At 46.4% G+C, this 21,375-nt stretch overlaps 1 protein-coding gene across 1 annotated transcript in view; it reads right to left on the bottom strand.

Annotated features, from left to right (window-relative positions):
- The window catches only part of EML5 (EMAP like 5), a 144,780-nt gene that overhangs the window by 102,554 nt on the left and 20,851 nt on the right, over window positions 1-21,375 (bottom strand). Inside the window, exons 3-7 of the mRNA XM_075531644.1 lie at window positions 15,133-15,231; window positions 12,258-12,326; window positions 7,087-7,272; window positions 6,166-6,301; window positions 3,775-3,976 (exon numbers count right to left, since the gene is read on the bottom strand). Coding sequence (XP_075387759.1) covers window positions 3,775-3,976; window positions 6,166-6,301; window positions 7,087-7,272; window positions 12,258-12,326; window positions 15,133-15,231 — 692 coding nt within the window. The remainder of the gene's footprint in view (window positions 1-3,774; window positions 3,977-6,165; window positions 6,302-7,086; window positions 7,273-12,257; window positions 12,327-15,132; window positions 15,232-21,375) is intronic.

Raw genomic sequence — 21,375 nt, 5'->3', positions numbered from 1 at the left:
GAGCTGACTCAATGGCAGCCAACGACAACAACAACACAGATGGCTGATCTCGGAGACAGGCAGGCAGGGTAACGCCCCGGCCCCTTGCACGGCTGCTGGGCTCACTACAAACTGCAGTGACGTCGTTACAGCCTGACAGATGTCACCACCCCGCAGTCTTTTATGCTGTTTACTGCCGGGGTCTGTAAGTCTTGCCAAAACAAACAGGACTTCATATGATGCGCTTTTAAGACACCTGTGCCACGGAATTCAACGGCAAAGCCTTGTGCTTCTTCTGCAAACACAGGCTCACTGCGCCGAGCGAGTAAAAACAGATGTCAACAAGAATGCAGATAATGGAGTTTCCCCACGAAATTCTGGAAGCGACCTCCTAGTTCCAAACACAGAGGAAAACCATGGCTTAAATATATATATGTATATATGTATATGTATATATGTATATATATATATATACCCCGTCCCATTAGAATTTCATAGAAATAAAATAATGAAAATGCGGCTGCACTCCAAGAAAAGAGAGACCTCCATAAATACGGTATCGGCCATGCTCGTGGAGAGTGAAGGTGGTGACCAAGCTATCTGCAGAGATCAACGATCCCAGTTTAGATTCCAACATCATTCTCTAACACGAGGGTGGGTCATACAGGGGGCAGAGTTATGGAAACTTCCTAAGACAAAACCTAACACCTTGAAGGAAGGTGTGGCTGGGCCTAGGGGCTCAGGATCCTTCCTAGTCTTGGAGGACATGAAGGCCAATGGGCATCACATAGTGACAAAGACAATGTTCTACGTCCTACTTTGGTCAGTAGCAACTGGGGTCTTAAAGCTCATGAGCGCCATCTAATCTAAGATGCAGCTACTGTTCGGAGGAAAGAGAGTGAAGCCTATCAAAGACAACGTGAAACAATCAATCTATCAGTCTCCATGACCCTGAGACCGTAAGAACTGGATGGCTCCTGGCTACCATGATCAGCTGTTCTGCAAGAAACCACACTGGTACATCCTGGACAGAGAGAAAATATGACACAAATTCATAAACAAGGCCACGCTTATGACAGAGACTGTGGAAAATCCCAGACTACGACCTTTAGCTGCTACTCTTGAGGTAGAGAGCTGACCTCGCATGGGGTGAATTTTCAGCCAAGCAACAGACTGGCCTATATAATAATAATTTATAAATTATCAAGGATTTGTGAGGGAGGGGGGATGGAGAGGAAAAATAAGGAGCTGATAACCAAAAGTTCAAGTAGAAAGAAAATGTTTAGAGAATGATGATGGCAACAAATGTACACATGTGCTTGACACAATGGATGGATGGATGGATGGTGATAAAAGTTGTATGAGCCCCCAATGACATGATTTAAAAAAAGTGTACAGTCCCCCAATAAAATGATTAATAAAAAAAAGACTACCACTAAAAACGTGAACCATTAGGGAGACTCCCACACCTTACCACCACCAACTGCTTGCGATCAGAAGGGCAGCCTTTACCTAAGGGCAAAGCTCCTAGGAGTTAGGAAAGGAGGGGGTATGGAAAGAGGAACTCAGGGAGGTAGTGGGATAAGTGATCTTATATTGTGGGGATTGCAAGGAATGGCTTGAACCAAAATGAGAATCACGTGGGATTTTTTTAATAAATCATTTTAGGGTGTCTCTTATAGCTCTGATAACAATCCATATATCAATTGTATTAAACACATTTGTATATATGTTGCCATCATCATTTTCAAAACGTTTTCTTTCTACTTGAACCCTTGGTATCAATTCTTGTTTTCCTACCCCTCCCCCTCCCCAGCCCTCCCACCCTCATGAACCCTTGATAAATCACAAATTATTTTTATTCTCATATCTTACACCGACTGCTGTCTCCCTCTACCCACGTTTCTGTTGTTTGTCCCCCTGTTGGGGGGAAAGTGTTTTCTGTTGATCATTGGGATCAGTTCTCCCTTTCTCCCTCTTCTCCCTACCCTCATGGTATCGCTACTCCCATTACTGTTCCTGAGGGGTTTATCTGTCCTGGATTCCGTGTATCAAGAGCTCTTATCTGTACCAGTGCACATGCTTCTGTCTAGTCAGATTTGTCAGGTAGAACTGGGGTCATGATAGTGGGTGGCTGGGTGGGGGGAGAGGAAGCATTGGAAAACTAGAGGAATGTTGTGTGTTTCGTCAGTGCTATGCTGCACCCTGGCTGACTAGTTTCTTCCCTGTGACCCTTCTGTGAGGGGATGTCCAGTTGCCTACAGATGGGCTTTGGGTCTCCACTCTGACCCCCACTGTTTGCATCGATATAATTAATTGTTTTGGGTCTTCTGATGCCTTATACCTGATCCCGTCGATACTTCGTGATCACACAGACTGGTGTGCTTCTTCCATGTGGGCTTTGTTGCTTCCCTGCTAGATGGCTGCTTGTTTAACGTCGAGCCTGTAAGACCCCAGACACTATATCTTTTAAGAGAATGACTTGTTGAATGGAAAACTGATCTGCTCTGTAAATCTTCACTGGTTCACAGTACACAGTTAAAAAAAACACTTTTTTTTAGTAGCTCATTTGTTAGAAATGCAAGGAAAGCTGTTTATTGATCATCGATTTGTGTGCATGCAGCAGCTGAAGAAATGTGTCCAGAGAAAACAAATGTGCTTAAGACTCTTGGCCTTTCAAAGAGAACAGTTGTTCAAAGCATTCGAGTTCATTGGGAGCAATGCCAAGCGTTTGTTAAAAAGGCAAGTGATGTTGGGTGGCTTTCCTCGATCTCCAACTCACAGACGATTTACCTTGGACCTCAGTCTCCCAGACGCCACCAGTTCCTTGGATCTCGCAGATGTCACCATTACGCCTCGGCTGTTCATTATTTGGGGAGTCAAGGTCACATTGGAAGGGCCTGAAGAACTAGCCTCTAGGAACAGCTACGGATGGGACTATTTTCAAAGGCTTCAGGAAAACATGAATTCAAGACGACCTAACGTGTAATCTGCTAGGAAGTGCCATTGTGGTCACAGGCAGGTGGGGACAGCCAAAACGATGGCTTCGCTGGGCAAACTGGACAAGCTCTCGAAAATACAAGGCACTCACCGCCGACCCGTGGTAACGATTACTCTCTGGCAAGGACTTCCAAACCCTTTGTCTCTAGTGCATGATTCGGGACCAGTGGTGGGAGGGTGAATGAACTTCATCTGCTTTCCTGGATGGAACCACTGGCAGTTCTGTGAGTTTCGGTCAGAAACAGAAGCTGACCATCGTGACCTGCCTCCTTACAGAGCGTGTGCTGGCTTAGCAGTGGCCACGGTTAACTCTAACCTTGTTTGAAGGAGCAAACCCCCTCTCCCCCCCTCCACTATCACTGAACTTCCTGGAGGGCTCTGTGAATTGGCTTTGGCGGCAGACTTGACCATGTCTCTGAATTAACACCACCGCAAATTACAAGGCAAATGCAGCATTTACCTGGGGAACTCAGACTGTGGTGAAGACACTTGGAAAACAACTAATTGTGTGAATAACAATTAACGTCAGGCTGTGGTTTGGGAAGCAGGTCTCCTTTCACGCACAAATCTGCTGTAGCTATTTTTCCTTCCCTTAATCCAGGAGGCCCTGGGTGGGGCAGATGGTTCAGCATGGGGTTACTCACCAAAAGATTGGTGGTTCCAGCCCACTTGGAGGCATCTCCGAAGAAATATGGATAGCATCTCCATCTCCATTTGGTTTTAAGCTGAGAATGCCCACTGCTTCTGTCTCTAAGGATCAACCCAGCCAACACAACTCCTCTATCATGTGCTTACCTGACTGAACGATCATCGCTTCCGGTCACGGCCAGCGGCTTAGTAGGATGGACAGCAAGTGCCCACAGTTCACCTTCACAGTGACCTTGCATAATGAGGAAGGGTTTGTTTCTCTCATGCACCACAATTTCAAAGATTTCACTGTCCTGTGTTCCAACTAGGATGTGGTCGCCTCGCCAACACACGCTCCTCACAGACAAACCTGGCAGGAAGGGAAGGGTATTCAGCATCAATACTGCCAATCTGCCCCCATCCGTATCCATTTGTGCACCGCGTAGACCTGAGACACCTGGCAGAGGGACCGTGGGAATCCTTGCTGCACCCTCCCTTTGAAAGTTCTCCACGGTGCTTTCTAGGTGGAAGGGCATTTCTCTCTATCGACGAAGCCAGTTCCTACCCAGCCTTCAGAGCAGACCCCCGCCTGCCTGCCTTAACGACTCGCGGCTCTACCTAGATCTCCAACCACGTCCTCTGCAAGTCTTCCAATGGCCGGCATCATCCAATAAGCCAGTGGTTCTCAACCTTCCTAATACCACGACCCTTGAATACAGTTCCTCATGTGGTGATGACCCCACCCCCCATAGAATTATACTTCATCCTTGTCACTTTGCTGCTGTGATGAATCGCCATGCAAATCCTGGATAGGCAGGATGGATTTTCATTGTTATAAAACGAACATCATGAAAGCATAGTGATTCATCACAAAAACAGTGTGTCATTCCATATTGTGAAATGTTTCTCTCTAATGACAAATAAATTAAATTTGGTCTTGAGGCATGGTGTAGCATGGGTAACAGTCTTCACGCCGGGTACTCATAGTTGGGCATATCTGCATGTGGACGGACTCGCTTGGAGATGGAGAGAAGCGGTGTCTCGGTTCCTAAGACCACTGGAAATATGTGTCCCGATGGTCTTAGGTGACCCCTGTGAAAGGGTCGCTTGACCCCAGAAGGGGTCGAGACCCCCAGGTTGAGAACCCTGCAGTAACCTATCCTTCAGTTGCTGTTTCAGAATGGGGCTGAGTCAGTTGGCTCTGAGAATAACGGGCTTTGGGCTTGGATGTCGTTTCTCCAGCCTGCCGACAGTCGCAGAGAAGCGTTGACTTGCTCCGTCTGTGCCAATCTCTTCCCGTGACCTTGGCAATCCTCCTTTGGCTCGGTTTTCTCATGCGTATAGTAAAAGGACAAGTGGAGAGGCCCTGTGTCCCTACAGTGCTGCGAGAATCAAATAAAAAAGGATCAGGCTGCCTTGTCAACTTTACAGTATAATGATGTTAGCAAAGCTGATGAAGCCAGATACTAGCTGGCAATTCCTGGAGACTTATTGTCACGGTGCTAGCGATTTCACACTATTAACCCATTTAATTGCTGGCAGTGGGTTATCATCCTCATGTTACAGATGCTGTCCAATCGCCAGCCCAAGGCCACACACAGAGCTAAGTGACCGGCACAGAGTACATGTCAGTGTCCTACACCTTGATGGCTGGTTTGTTTCTATAGCAAGAAAGCCTGCCTTCTTTGATCCATGTTTAAAAAAAACCCTATAAAACGAGAAACACTTCTTCCCAACTGGGGTTAAATTGGCTACAGGAGAAACACACCATGCTCATTTACATCACTTTGAACAAGAGCTCACCAGCCCCACGCTCTAGCTCATTTGATTCAGAAGGAGCCCTGGTGGCGCCTCAGTGAAGCCCTTGGTTGCTAGGTAACTGATGATTCTGTGGCTCCTCCCAGCCGCCAGAGGAGGAGGCAGCGGTCTGCTTCTGTACAGACCACGATCTTGGAATCCTCTGGAGACTTTCTCCTGTGTCCCACAGGGTCACTGTGAGTCGGGATGGATTCTGCAGGAGTGGGGTTGTTTGCAAAATCATTCCCAGCTTCTCTGAGGGGAACATGAGAAGCCCCGTTAACATAGTGAGTTATGTGTTGGGCTGTCGACCACAAGGTCAGCAGTTCTAAAGCACCAGCCTCACCATGACAGAGAGATGAGGCTTTCTACTCCCTTAAGGACTTACAGTCTGGGAAACCCACGGGGGCAGTTCTACGCTGTCCTTGAGGGTCACTGTGAGCCTGAATCGACTCGGTGGCAATGAGTTTGGTCTGGGTTTTAACGGGACAGTAATTTCAAAACCCAACACCATCAAAGCAAGCGCCTGTAACATCTCATCGCAGGCCCCATTACAAAAGGCACCGCTCGATGGCAGAAGTGTCTAGAAACGGTCAAGCTAGACTCCCAGGGGCAAAGCATCTCTTCTTTGAGAGAAGGATTTCAACTAAGTGTATACAGTATGAAGGGCCAAGTCCCGTTTCTAAGTGTATTTTCAAAACACACATGGAGGGTCATTGAAAGATGCGGGGATCCTCGGCACAGTTAGCGTTTGCTTGTTACCTCTGTATCCTTGGTCTGTTTCCCTGAGATCAATCACAGTAATTGGTTTAAAAGTTAAATCCCAAAGGCGGACACAGCCATCCCGGCCACCGGTAGCAAAGCCTTCTTCACAAGCATTCATGCTAAAAATTCCTGCCTGAGAGAGGAAATAAAATGATTCCATTAGCAACACATGCCTCCACAGAAAACTCACCCCCGGAAGGTGAAAATTCACATAAAAGGATGTTTATATGGCACAAGATCAAACAAATACATCAGAAAGCCCAAAGGAACATCTACAAATAAATCCCCATATGCACAGAAGCATAGCATTTGACCAAGCCCGAGCCAAATCAACCCTCGCTGCTGAGACGGGCTCCTGCTCGTTAACAACGTAATAACTCGATGCCAGCCAGCCCCTCACTGGTGAAGGACCCGATTGCTAAATGAGCATGAAGAAGGAATAAAGCACAGTGAAGAGTTCTAACAATGGACCTCTTTGATAATCTATCCATGTGAAAGCACCACGAAGTACAAATGTAACGAATCAGTGTTCTTTTCGAAAGTTAAGACTCTTTGCCTAGAACTGGCCCCAAAGTGCCCACCGGCACACCCTTTGCTTTCCTACAGTCGATGTAGCCTATCTTTAGGTTGACTTGGACAAGTTTCTGTTTGCCTGGGCCTTCTCTGCGAAACATGGATGCTAACGTGACGCTTCCAGCCTAGTACGATACTCAGATGTATCTCCGTGCTCACTTACACCCAGGTGAAAACCTTGGAGACAAACAGCCACATCTATTCAGGTCAGGTACTTTTTCTTTTTTTTTTTAGGCAAATGAACAAATGAAAAGCAGTGTGCTCTAAATGTGAAATGCGCTGTTCTAAGGCAAGACGGGAAGAAGTCGATATGTGTAAGTGTTTGAAGCATGTAAGAATACTTACAGCATGGGCTCCTTGTATTGTCCGGATAAGATTGATTCCTTTCCAGACGTATATGTCTCCGTTGAGTGCACCAGAATAGGTTAATTCATCCCTTGCACAGGCGAGGCACAAGATTGTCTGAAGGTCACCAGTCTTACCAAAGACACCTCGTTTGGGGGTCAGAGCATTTCCACACAAACTCCAGAACTGAAAAAGCACAGAGGACAATCAGATGGCCAGAGACGGCTAGAAAAACACAATCTTCCCAGTGCCCACTGCCCAACATGACCCAAAGGCAAACCAAACGCACTGCCATCAAGTCGGTGCCCACTCACAGTGATCTTGCAGGTCAGGGTGACACTATCTCTGTGGGTTTCTGAGACGGGAACTGCTTACGGGAGTAGGAAACCTGTCTTTCTCTGAAGAGCAGCTGGTGGTTCTGAACTGCAGCCCTTGAGGATCACGGTCAAACAGTCACTCTACTCCACCAGGCTCTGTTCTACTACGGCAGCAGACTACAACCTGCTTATCCTAATCCTAATGTTCACCTCCTTATCCTCATGTGAACACACTGCTGTGTGATAGCACAGGTTTCGGTCCTTATCGGCAAGAACAAGAGGCCAGGCGTTCCTGGGGACCAAAGCCTCACATGCGTTAAACCGAGGGAAAGAGTTGGGAATGGGTTGGCTATGAAAATGAAGAGACCCCACAATAATAGGAAAAGGACCATATCTGATGTTGAATCTTAGGTGGAGGCAGTGAAAATGTTTTAAAAAATTAATAATAATAATAATTTTTAAAATCTTAGAATATTGCTCTTAGGTTTTCAATCTGAGTAACTGCTTTGCTTGTAATGTTTTAAAATGAGATGGATCCACTTGGGGTGATTTGTGACTTCTTGGGAGACAATACAGAAGTCAAATGTACATCTTCATCATCAAGAGGGTTTTTCCCTTATACGGATTCAGGGAATTTTCTTCGCTGGCAGAAAGAATTAAAGAGCAAAATCCAGGCATGGTGCGAATCTACGTTAAAGACTCATGTGTAAAGAAAGCAGGCCTAGAGAATAAAATAATTGCCACTTTAAAAATTGGAATTTATGGGCTTCATACACTTGTATTTGAAAACTTAAAGACCCAAAGGATTAAATATTACTAAGGTCATCCATTCAGATACCCGAGTACCTCTATGAATGAAACTCTAATTATTTCTAAATATAGATGCTCCATAATTTCTCTGCATAATAGCTGGTCCTGCTCCTTTTCAGCAAGTCCAAATTTGGATCAATTATTTTATTCCAGGTCATTAAGGCTTAGACATGCGAATCACTTGGGGCCATTTTAAAATCTAGGTTGCCGCACTCCAGCTGAGTTCGACAGAGACGGAATCTATGGCGCTTTGTGAAGCCCAGGTATTCAAAGGGTTCTAAGACCGAGAAGCAGCCAAGGACCTTAGGTTGTAACATGTCGCTTAGTGCTGCCTGACAGACTTTCCGTGGTGACAGAAACGCTCCATATCCACACTGTCCAACACGGGAATCACTGGCTACTTTACGATGCGTGTTCTCCCACATTTGAAGTGCGGCTGCTCATGTGACTGAAGAACCGCAACTTTCGTTTTATTCCATTCTAATGAACTTAAAATTAAATAGCTACATTCTCAGGGAATGCGTTTTCTCAGATGTGTGCTGTAAAGAGCAAGCACCATTTTGGTCACGACCTTGATCAAAGGAAAAGAAATGCTACCTCTAACTGAACACAGAATGTTCAGCTGTGCCATCTGAGAGGAGAGCTGCTGGCGTAGAGGGTTGTGTGTTGAGCTGCTAATCACAAGGCCAGCAGTTTGAGCCCACCAGCCGGTCCCTGAGTCAAAGATGAAGTTTTCCATTACTGTGAAGATTTACAGCCTAGGAAACCCACAGGGCAGTTCTACTCTGTCGTGTAGGATCGCTATAAACTAGAATGGACTTGATGGCGGCGAGTTAGTTTGAGGACATTTTAAGAATCTGCAAATGGAATTTTCAGACTTATGTACAATGTCAATCAGAGGATTATTTATTTAAGTCTTTAATGCATAGCATCCTATTAACCTGATTCATCACAAGACAAAAATCCCTACCTTCACAATATTGACACTATGTATCCTAGAGCCTAGCACAGAGTCTTCTGCTGTTGAATACATTTGTTGAAGAAATCAAGATTTAATACAATCCATCCTATCAAATGAGGGCCACAATATTAAAACTGGAATTGCCTCCGCTGTTGAAGATAGCTCTGAGAAAAATGCCGGTGTACGAGCCGATGGAAAGAAAAGAACGCGAACACAAACCTTCCTCGCTGGACAGGAACGGCGATGGGGTCCGCTGCCGTGGACAGCGCCGGTAAAGGAAGGGTTCTCGTTTGCACAAGTGATTTCTAAGTACACGGGAAACGCTTGCTTTTCCTGAACGAACACTTTGACCTGGTCAGCATTTGAACAAACAGTGTCTTATTGAATCCTAATCCACTGTATGAGGGTGGGAACAGGGTCACAATTTTTAAGATGGAAAAAGAAAAGCTCATGCCTTTTAGACCCAACTCATCCCAGGAGAAAAGATTGACGTTGTCAAGGATTTTGTCTTGCTTGGATCGATCCACAATCAAATCACACAGAAGCAGCAGTCCAGAAACCAAACAACGCCTTGAACTGGGCAGACCTGCTGCACAGACCTCTGTAAAGTGTTGACGAGCAAGGGGGTCACTTTGAGGACTCAGGTGCGCCTGACCCAAGCCGTGAGATCTGCAAACGCCTCGTATGCATGTGACACTGAATGAGGAAGATCACAGGACAATTGATGCGTGTGAATTACGGTGCTGGGGAAGGACACTGACAGTATCACGAACTGCCAAGAGAACAGAATAATCGGTCTTGGAGGCAGTACAGCCAGAATGCTCCTTAGAAGTGGAGGATGGCGAGACATTGCTCCGCATTCTTTGGACAAGTATCAGAAGAGACCCCTTTCTGAGAAGGACATCCCACTTGGTAAAGAAGGGCAGGCAAAGAGGAAGACCCTTCCCCAGAGGACCAGCCCTTGATGAGGTGCTGCAATAACAGGCTCAAACATAACCAGTGTGAGGACGGTGCAAGACCGGGCAGTGACTCGTTCTGCTGTACATCGGGTCGCTATGAGTCAGCACCAGCTCCATGGTACCTGACAACAAGCACGGATCCCAGGCCAACTCTATCCCTTTTGCTTCTAGCACATCGTTCTCTCTCTGTGAATAAATATTACTCACTTTGCTTGGTTTAACCAAACAGGAAGATGAAGCAATTGAAGATTTTAACCAATTTCGACAGCCTGACATGGGCGACACAGGCACTCAGAGGCCTTGAAGTTTCCTGGTGACTGGAATCCCAAAGTGGGAAACAAGCGAGAAGGAGGAGCGTTTGGAAAATCTGGCCTTGGTGACAGAAGCAACACCGGGAAACACAGGACACAGAGAACGCACACACGGACCTCACTGGATGTCAGACAGAGGAATCAAATCACCTGCCTCTATGGAGAGAATCCATGGGGAAGCTCAGGACCCTCAGTCCGAACCAGGCCGGGGGCCGAGAGTGGACCAGGCCAGCAACTACTCCTGTGTGAGCTGAAATGAAGCCAAGAACCCCTCAGACAGTTCCCTGGCCAGCCGCCCTGTCTGCGTCCACTCTGAGAGGTGATCGAACGGAATGTGGAAGTGACCGAGTGATGTCATTCATATCACACACAAGTAAAATCACTGCCGACCATCCAACGGCGGTTGCACCTGCACATTGGCAGGGAGCCGCCGGAGTCACAGAGGACATGGGATGAGGAACATCGCTCTTTCACTCATTTTGCACAAGCCCTCTCCTGTGGGGACCGTCAGAAACTGTGAATGGCAGGGTAAGGAATCAATGGGAGACTTGGAACACTCAACTGCACTCACGGAGAACCTCTTCACGGGTCAGGAGGCAACGGCTTTAACAGAACAAGGGCTGCCGAGTGGCTTAAAACCACGAAAGGTGTGCATCAAGCTCATGTCCTTTCACCGCACTTATTCAACCTGAGCAAAGCACCCAAGAAGCTGGACTACACGAAGACGGACGTAGCACCAGGACTTGAGGAAGACGGATGAACAACCTGCGGTATGCAGGGGACACAGCCTTGCTTGCTGGAAGCGCTGGCTCCATGGTGAAGATCCTAGAGCGCAGCCTACCGCGCGGACAAACCTCATGCAACGAAAGCAAACATCTTCACAACGGCACCAGTAAGCAATATCATGGTAAGAAGAGGAAATATTGAAATTGCCAGATTTCATTTTACTTGGATCCCTAAAGAGCACCCGTGGAAGGAACAGTCTTGAAATCTGGACAAACCTGTTGCCAAAGCACCCCTTTGACGTGTTAGACAGCAAGGATGCTGCTATGAAGACTAAGGTGTCACGCCACTTTCCATGCCTTTGCATGCGTGTCAAAGCCATACAGGGGCGGAGAGGCCTGGGGAGGAATGGCTGCCTGTCAGTAACGGTGTGAGCAAAGAACACCACATACACTCTAGGCTGCTAGGAATGCAAGCTTCTCTGTCTTGGAAGAAATACATCCAGCCTGCTCCTTCGAGGCAAGGATGGAGAAACGTTGTCTGGTGTCCTTAAGCATGATATCCGGAGGGACCGGTCCCTGGAGGACATCCTACTTGTGAAAGCTGAGGGTCAGTGAGAAAGAGGCAGCAGGCCCTGGACGAGAGGGACCGACGCCGTGGCTGCCACACGGCTCGAATGATGGCTATGCTTGTGAGGCTGTGAGGGAGCAGGCGGTGTTTTGCTCGGCTTTGCTCAGGGTCCCCGAGTCAGAACGGACTTGATGACACGTAGTCACAAAAACAACAGGTGGCGTCATAGCCGCACATTTTCCTTCATAATGAAACACGAGCGAGATGAAGACAGGGAACCCTAGCTCACTGCACTGCGAGCTCTTTTGTGGAGCGCGGTTTATGAACCTGCCGTTAATCTCGCCATCCCATAAGACGCCTCCCATACAGTAAATACCTATGACATAATTGTAGGGCTGAGTATGAAAATCTGAGAACTTTAAAAACAAGTAACGTCCAAATCATAAATATTATGTAAAATGCATAGGGGCAGCGAGCTAAGTAACAAGAATATTTATAAAACAAGATCCTCCGGGTGTACCTTGATATGTTTGACACCACAGCTGACAAGCTTATTTGGCTGGTACAAATCCCAAGAGATATCAAAGATCTGTAAACAAATCAGATTTGCAGTTAAAATACAGATTTTCAGAATCACATGAATAGCCTATCCAAAAGACTTTCAAACAGCCCAAACGCTAACCTATCCTAACACAGTAAGGCAGGTATCAAGTGACTTCCGAGTCCTGCTGCCCACCCCCCCACCCCCATGTGGATCCGAGCACTGCTGCGTCGCCAGGCGTTTCTCCCACGGTGCCCGTGGGTGGGCTCGAACCTCCAACCTTCGGGCTGGCAGCAGAGTGTGCCAGTCATGTGCACCTCCTGGGAACTCTCAAAAAAACAGTCATCCAAATTCTACATTTCAAAGTTTTCTAAAAAACACCGTACGTACGACAATAACAAAGAGCAGCAACCATTTCTCGGTGTTTACGAACCGTGGTAAGCAATCTGAAATTTAAGATTTGTATATTTTGTAAAACATTCTGAACCACAAGTTGCAGGAATGATTTCACATGACTAGAGCACAGGCAGGAGCCCGGGCCACCTCTAGACAGGAGCCGTTCTCTTACCTCACACAGCGAAGCAAGGTATGTTTGCACAGCTGTCCAGTCACACAGAATGTCTTACATCAAGAATACGTTTATTTCACAGTAAAAAATTGTTTTTGTTTTAATTTTCTTACTGTTCACTTGCATGAAAAAATAATTAGCTTAAACTTAAATTGGAGGGATTCCCGGGCTTGCTTCTTTTCTAAGATTCTATAATTTCTAAACAGGTACAAATTATTTTATGACAAAATCAAAGAACAATATGCATTGTAAACATGTAATTTAACATTAAAAAGAAAGAATAATTTTGAAGGTAATCATTTATTCTTTCTATCTGGTAGTCTGAATCATGTTTCTTTAACATCGCCATATTTACTAAGACACGGTCTGTCTAAGTAAGGTGAATACATACAACCTTTATAAAATGCCTCAATGATAACCAAGAAAGAAGATGTCTTATAAATAATCTGAACAATTCCCCATAAGACACATTATATTAAAACATTTCAATGCAACTATAAAATACTAACCACATGATACTTAAAAAATTTTATTAATATTATTAGTTTTTCTAATAATTGGCCTGTTTACTAAAACCATAGTTCTAATGTGTGAAATAATTTGAACTAGATCAAAATACACAGCTCTCTAAAGAAATAAAGCTAACACCATAATACCTATATAAACTGTATGTGTGAATATGTAATAGATTCTTTGAGAACTTCTGAAAATCTAGTTTATTCTCCAAAATGCAAATACATATACTCCTTACTTATTGACAAATTTCGCTTCGAGGTCCTTATGCAAAAATGTAACATGAAGGATGATCAGCTTGGACTGAAAAATGGACAATGACTACATCATTACACAACTGCCAAATTACATCATGACCTAACTTCCAAACTACTGAGAGCCATGACCAAGCCAGGTGACACCTGACTTTAACCATCGCTCTTACCCGAGTACCTTGGCATCCGTTACTCCCATACATACATCGGTCAGGATCAAAATAGTCGGGTAGTAGATACTGTAGTAGATAGTTGTATACATGAAATGCTGGCTAACAGGGCAACCAATAAGTGAGGAGTAGGTGTACACATAACATTTTATACACAATTTTTAGAGATTCATATAGCATGCTTCTGGTGTTGGGTCCGGTTAGCATTACAGTGCATGGAATAATTACTCCTTTTTAAATGTTTGTGATACATTTTTTATCAATGCTTTCTATAAATACTATAACATTCGCTTTAAAAGCTGACTACAAGATATATATTTTTTAAAACATTTTATTAGGGACTCATACAAATCTTATCACAATCCATACATACATCAATTGTGTAAAGCACATCTGTACATTCTTTGCCCTCATCATTTTCAAAGCATTTGCTCTCCACTTAAGCCCTTTGCATCAGGTCCTCTTTTTTCCCCCCTCCCTCCCCGCTCTCCCCTCCCTCATGGGCCCTTGATAATTTATAAATGATTATTTTATCATAGCTTGCCCTATCCGGCGTCTCCCTTCACCCCTTTTCTGTTTTCCGTCCCCCAGGGAGGAGGTCACATGTAGATCCTTGTAATCGGTTCCCTCTTTCCAACCCACTCACCCTCTACCCTCCTAGTATTGTCCCTCACCCCCCTGGTCCTGAAGGGATCATCCGCCATGGATCCCCTGTGCCTCCAGCTCCTATCTACACCAGTGTACATCCCCTGCTCTATCCAGACTTGCAAGGTAGAATTCGGATCATGATAGTTGGTGGGGAGGAAACATTTAGGAACTGAAGGAAAGCTGTAGTCTTCATTGGTGCTACATCACACCCTGACTAACACATCTCCTCCACTAGACCCCTCTGCTAGGGGATCTCCAGTGGCCGACAAATGGGTCTCCACTCTGTACTTCCCCTTTCATTCACTATGGTAAGATATTTTTTGTTCTGATGATGCCTTATACCTGGTCCCTTCGACACCTCGTGATCGCACAGGCTGGTGTGCTTCTTCCATGTGGGCTTTGTTGCTTCTGAGCTAGATGGCCGCTGACTACAAGATATTTTAATATAAATTTTATACCACTTGGAATCAGAAACATACTACTAGCTAGTCTTCAAAGTTTTACACTAGCACACGGGACCTTGTTTCTGAGTACTATAATACAGGTGCATTCTAAAGCTTTATGGGTCATTACAATTGTACTTGGAAACTTAAATGACATACAACCTGTGAAGAACAAAACACAGAGTCATGCAACCCCTGGACCCTTTTCAGCCCCTTCCCCATCCAGTCCCCATTAGAACTCCACAGGGGAATACTTACTCGGTCTGTGTGACCCGGAGCCATGGACAGCAATTTCCCCCTTTTCCAATCCCAAACACAAACCGCATTCTGTGAGTCGAGTCCAACAGAGACCAAGCGCTGAGTCATGTCCAAGGAGCGGAGGGGGCAGAGAGGAGACAGACAAGAGAGGAACCAAATTACACGCGGCAAGGAGTCCAGTCACGAGCTTAGGACACACAAATTGACACACTATTTTTCACAGACCTCCTCGAGAAAGCTGGACGTATTGAAGCTTGTTAATAGCCACACATGCATGCAGCCGTTCGCCTTAGGCGGGCGAGGGGCGGGTGTAATAAAAGGGAAGGCCGTATCAAGGAGTCCTGGACGGCAAAGAAGGTTTGGAAACTGATGTGGCAGCAGTTGTGCGGCACTGCTTGACGTGATTGAACTGTGGGCCGCGAGGATACGTGCATCAGCTGCCAATGAATTACACATTTAGAAAAAGAAACAGGAGAGGCTGCCGGTGCTGACAGTATTGGTACTGTTAGGTGGCCTCAATTCCGTGCCAAGCACAACAGAACGAGACCCTGTGCCACCCTCACGAACACTTGGGTTGTGTCGCAGCCCACCGTGGGCGCCACTGGGTCAGTCCAATGTGTGGAGGGTCTTAACGGTCGGATTGAGAAAGCACCCTGAATACTTTCCCTTCCCCAAACTAAAAGCATTACATCACATGTAAAAGCATTTTTAAAAAACGCATTCCTAAAAAATTACGAAACTCGAGAACAAAAATAAAGCGGTTCCTTTTAGGAATCTTAGAGAGAAGAGAACATCTATAGCTCCTTTCTCCTACAAGGAACACCTGGATCCTGGTCACCCCCATTTCTGTTCCGTAGGCTGAGCAGGAAGAAAGGATACGGCCGACCCGAGGTAGGGCTTTGAACTGCAGATCTCTGAGTAAAGCAGTGGATCCCTGGGGTTAAGGAAAACAAGAAGGGATCCCTGTTATAGAAGAGGCAGGATGCATAAAGAGGGGTGGGGGATGTCCTGCACTGAACATCTGTAACCAGAAGCAGGCTTCACGTGGTTTACTGCTCTAAATTCACAATAAGCATGCGTCTCCTGAGTAGGAAGTGGATTTGAAGTGGCCCTAAGGGTTGGTAATGCCTATAGCCATCTTTCATGCTCTCGTTCCAGCGAATATAAATGTTACCAGAAAAACTGCAACTTTCATCCAGGTTTCAAATCCTCCCTACAAGTAAAGATTGTAAAATGACAGCAATAAACAAATGAGAAAAAACACAATACTCATGTAAAACCATGAGTTGAGAATCAACAAGTCACAGAGCTCAGGTCAGCCTTTCGAAAAACATCAGACACAAGAGGTGTCAGATAACGTAAGCTTAATGTGAGCAGAGACATAAAAGGCTTCAAGATGCCTGCTTCTGAACATACAACCAAAGAGCACGAGACGATACAAAAGTACCCAAAAGAAAGAACAGAAGCAGCAGCCAATCAGCACTTGTGGAACTGAAAAATAAAGCAAACTAAAAAGCCTCAATGGATTAGTGAAGTAATGCGTCTGAGAGAGCGGGAGAGACAGAGTTGAAAAGAGATGAGGAAAGACGGTGAGATGGAAGTGGAGGACAAGTTAGGACACCTGGAAGCTGGCCTTGCAGCCCTGGGTGGAGTCTGGGGTAAGACCTTGCCCTCCTGCTTCAGACAACCAGACGTGGGTCACAGAAAGCCGGTATGATAAACGCCGAGAGCAGGGAAGCCAAACCAGGCGAGCCCTGCTTTCACCGAGGAGGCGATTTCAGATTCAGCACAGGAGCGGAGAAGCCACCTTGGTGGTTTGCCAGGCCTGCAGTCCTGAGAGGCAGAGGCGGGGCAGGGCAGTCGGCATACAGAAGGCACTGGGCAGAGTCGCAATGGCAGGCGAAGCTCCGTGTGGGCTCTTTAGAGCCCAGGACACTTTTAGATAGCTCCGGGGTGAGATAATACATCACAGAGGTGAGAAAACACTTTGAATTAAAAGAAAGGAAAACACTAAATGTGGGACATGCACGTGGAACAATGCTTGGAGGGAAAGTCGTACCTGTGAGAGCAGGGAAGTATGAACCAGGGCGAGATGCACGTCACATTCCCTAGGATGGCTGCTACCCCCTTCAGACACAGAAGAGCACACACAGGGGGTGTGAATACGGAGCCGCTGCCTGGAACCTTCCTGTGTTACTGGTGGGACTATAACGTGAGGTCCTTTCTCCCCTAGAGTCAATGAAATGCAACGAAGTCCCAACAGAATGTGTTGACAGAAATTCAGACGCTGATTTGTGTGAAAAGAAGCCCAAAGTGCCAAAACAACTTTTTTGGGGGGATAAACTTTGAGGATTTACATGGCTCGTTTTCAAGATGGACCTAAAACTAAAGTCATGGAAAAATAGTGTGGTGTGGACGTGAGAGTCAGAACAGATGCATGGGATAGAGCAGGGTGTGCACACACAGACCCACACACCCATTCATTTCTTGACAAGAGTCCCAAAGGGATTCGACAGGGAAGGGCAGGCTTTTCTATCAACAGTGTGAGAGCGACCAGCCTCCACACGTCGGTGGAAAATCGAATGAAAACATGATGGGATATTTCCGTGAACTTCCGGAGCCTCCTTGACCATCAAGTAAGTAAGAGAACTTAATGACGCTGGAACATGTACAAAAATTAACTTCAAATGGATTGTTGTCTTAAATGTAAAAAAATAAAGAAATAAAGCAAAAGGTAACCCTCTAAAGCAGCTAGGAGCAAACAAAGGAAAAGTACCTTTGTAACCGTAGGCAGAATTTCCTATATAAGACACAGACAGAATAAACCAGAAAGACTCTGCTCACCAGAGCACACCATTAAGAAAATAAAAAGGCCATCTACAAACGTGGAGAGAATATCTGGCAAAGAACTTGCACTTGGCAGGTACAAAGAACGCTTCCACTTTCATCATAAAAAGGCAAGCCATGCAGTACAATATTAACTTAAAAGATTTGGTGATCCAAGACTGCCAGCTTCTGTGAAGGAGAAAGAGGAGCTGCCTGCGTCTGTACAGACTGGCCTGTACAGACTTCCCCGCTGTCCTGAAGGTCTCCGTGAGTCAGACCGACTCACCAGCAAGGGGGCTGGCTTGGTTTGGCATCGACCTCGATTCGGCTATTTTAAAAGCCAATGGACTCTGACAAAGAAGCACCGGCAGATGGAGAGAGCAGAGCAGTGCCACCAGAGAGCCCGATAGCAAAGAGAATGAGGAGACGATGCTCTAAGAGAGCAGGCTGGACATTTACCAGAATGATCCAGAGAAATCAGTCCTCGGCTCTAGAACATCATCGAACGCGGAGGGCGGGAAGGAGGGGGAGTGGAAGAGAGGAGGAGACAGAGGTGGGCCGCTGAGAAGGGAAGGGAAGAAACCACACTTCAGCGGTGCATCCTTTGTGAGTCAAATTGAGAGTGAGCTCTGAAAACAGAGTGGCAAAACAATGAAACCCAGTAAGCAGTGTGTGTGTGTGGGGGGGGGGGGGGTCTGCCAGTTGTTATGGTAACTCACAATGTGGATTTGTATACCCAACAAAACAATCTTCCCAGAAAAGACAGAGAGAGAGAGAGAGAGAGAGAGAGAGAGAGAGAGAGAGAGAGAGAGAGAGAGAGGAGAGAGAGAGGAGAGAGAGAGAGAGCGCACACGCACGACTATGGAAGAAGTGTAATGCAATTTACCACTAACTTGCTCAAGGAAATTCTACAAGATATACCTGAGACTCTTCTTTCCTATCTCCAGTTCACCAACAAATCAGGGCGGCTCTACCTTCAAAGTATTTCCAGCATCTGACTACTGCTCACCACTTCTACCTCTACGAACTAGACCCCAGCCCCCCATTATATGTGCACTCTCATCCCCACTGACTCCGGGTGGTGGTGGGGGGGGCGGTCTCCCGGCTTCTTCTCAGCTCAACTCCCACCTACAGTTTCATGTCAAGACAGCAGCCAGTGACCCTCTGACACCACCTGCCCGATCGTGGCGCTCTCCTGGGTAGCATCTTCCTGCAGTCATCACAGGAAGTTGAAGACTTTAAAAGGCCTCTCTTGGGGACTGAATTGTGACTCCTGGAAAATATGTGTTGTAAATTCTATCCAATAAACTCACTGCCGTGGATGGAATTCACTCCAACCTGCAGAGAGCCTACAAGACAGGTAGGATGGTCCTGGTGAGTTTCCAAGGTTATTAATCTTTAGAGAGCTGAAAGCTTCCTCTTTCTTCCAGGGAATGGCTAGTGGGTTTGAATTGCTGGCCTTGTGCTTGGCAGTCTAACCCAGAGCCCACCACACCATCCAACACTCCAAACTCACTGCCATCGTGCCAATGCCAACTCCTGGTGACCCAATGGGACAGGGTAGACCTGCCCCTGTGAGTTTCTGAGACTGTGACGCTTTATGGGAGTAGAAAGCCCTGTCCTTCTTCCATGGAGCAGCTGGTGGTTTAGAACTTCTGACCTTGCAGCTAACAACCCAATGTGTAACCACTATGCCGTCTGGGCTCCCTGAAATCCTTCAATCTTACGATACCTGTGGTTATTTGGGAATAGGATTTTCTTTGTTGTATTGATGGGGAAGTTTTAGTACTGGCCGTGTCTTCAATCAATCTCTTTGGGGCAATATAAGGGCAGAGGAAACAACACAGGTGGGGGAGATGGATGCCACACTGCACAAACCAATAAACATAAGTGGAAAGAGACAAGGACCTTCCCCCAGAGCCAACACACAGGGAAGCTTTCTCTAGAGCTGGGGCCCTGCATTTAGATTTCTTCCCTCCCAAACGTTGAGGCCACCACTCTCTTTCCATTGACTGTACTATCCTGTTGCACTGTGTGCTGGTGTGGTGCTGGACTCTGTCCCTGGAGAAGGACATCATGCTGCGAAGTAGAAGGCAGCAAAGACCAGGAAGACCCTCAACGAGATAGACTAACCCCGTGGCTGCAGCAATGGGCTCGAACACAGGAACAACTGTGAGGACGGCCCGGGACCGGGCAGAGTTCCCTTCTGCTGTGCCTGGGGCGGCTCTGAGTCAGAACCAACTCAATGGCACCTCCCAATGACAAGCCACCTGTGGGATGATGGGGGGGGGGGGCAGGGGGCAGTCACAGGTCTAGAATGTGAAGATGGGAGTGTCAGCCTGGGAGGTTTCCGAGTCTTTATAACACAACGACTGTAACAATGGGCCTAAAAAGAGCAACAGCCGTGAGGACAGCATAGGGCCCTGCAGTGCTTCTTTCTGTCGTGCATATGCCAGCGCTGTTACGGGTGAGGACCCGTTGGATGGCTCCTAACCACACCAAGGAGTGGAAAAGACACATCCTATTGGGGAACCGAAACAGTAATGAGAGATGTAAGTCTCCCTTAGCTTAAATGTAACGCTCCTTCATGGCTTCTTGAGGAACATTACAAGTAAATTATTGAGGGGACTTGAGGCCAAGGGAAGGCCAAGTTGAAGAAGAGTTGCTACACTGGCATCTGAAAAAGAAAAGGGGCAGGGGAAGGCTAGCCTTATGAGATGTGAAGATGTATTAAAAGCACTAGTAATTAAGTTGACATATTTCTAGAAAAGATAAGATAGGTTTCACAACCCCTCGCCCCAATCACGCCACCAAAAAGAGAGACCTAATGTGGGCCCCCTCTTAAAGAGAGACTTGTTCCTGCTGAAGGACTCTATTTGGACACAGAGACTCTCACTAAGTATCTAGGCAGAACAAAGATCTCTATCTCTTGCTGTAGCACACTGTGCAGATCACAGGTTCCCAAATTGATTTGGCCGACTTCCCCCCTTTGCAGAAAAAAATAACAAAAAAAGTCAGTATCTCTCTGGCAATTAAAAACATTTCTACGAGGGGGTACCCCCCAAACCCAGAAGTGATGTGAGGGGGGGATAATGCACTTGGGGTTTGTTCCACCAGGTCACACTGTTAATCAAGCTTTGTCTTTAGAGGTTCTGGAAAGATTGCACAACAGTGTGTGACAGAAAAAGGCCCGGTTGTGGCAGACGGGCACTGGTTTTGCCATCGCGGCCATGCACCTGCTCATGCCGCCACCTCAGTTCGCCAGTTTTTGGCAAAAAACAGCACGCCTCTCTTGCCCCACACACCTCTCACCTGACCTCGCTCCGTGCAACTTTTGTGTTTCAGCAAATGCAGAGGGACATGAAAAGACAGAGATTTGATGATATAGAAGAAGTGAAGCCAAAAAAAAAAAAACCC

This window comes from Tenrec ecaudatus, chromosome 14, assembly GCF_050624435.1.
Source record: "Tenrec ecaudatus isolate mTenEca1 chromosome 14, mTenEca1.hap1, whole genome shotgun sequence".
NCBI classification, from domain to species: Eukaryota; Metazoa; Chordata; class Mammalia; order Afrosoricida; family Tenrecidae; genus Tenrec; species Tenrec ecaudatus.
This window is presented reverse-complemented; position numbering and strand designations above follow the sequence as displayed.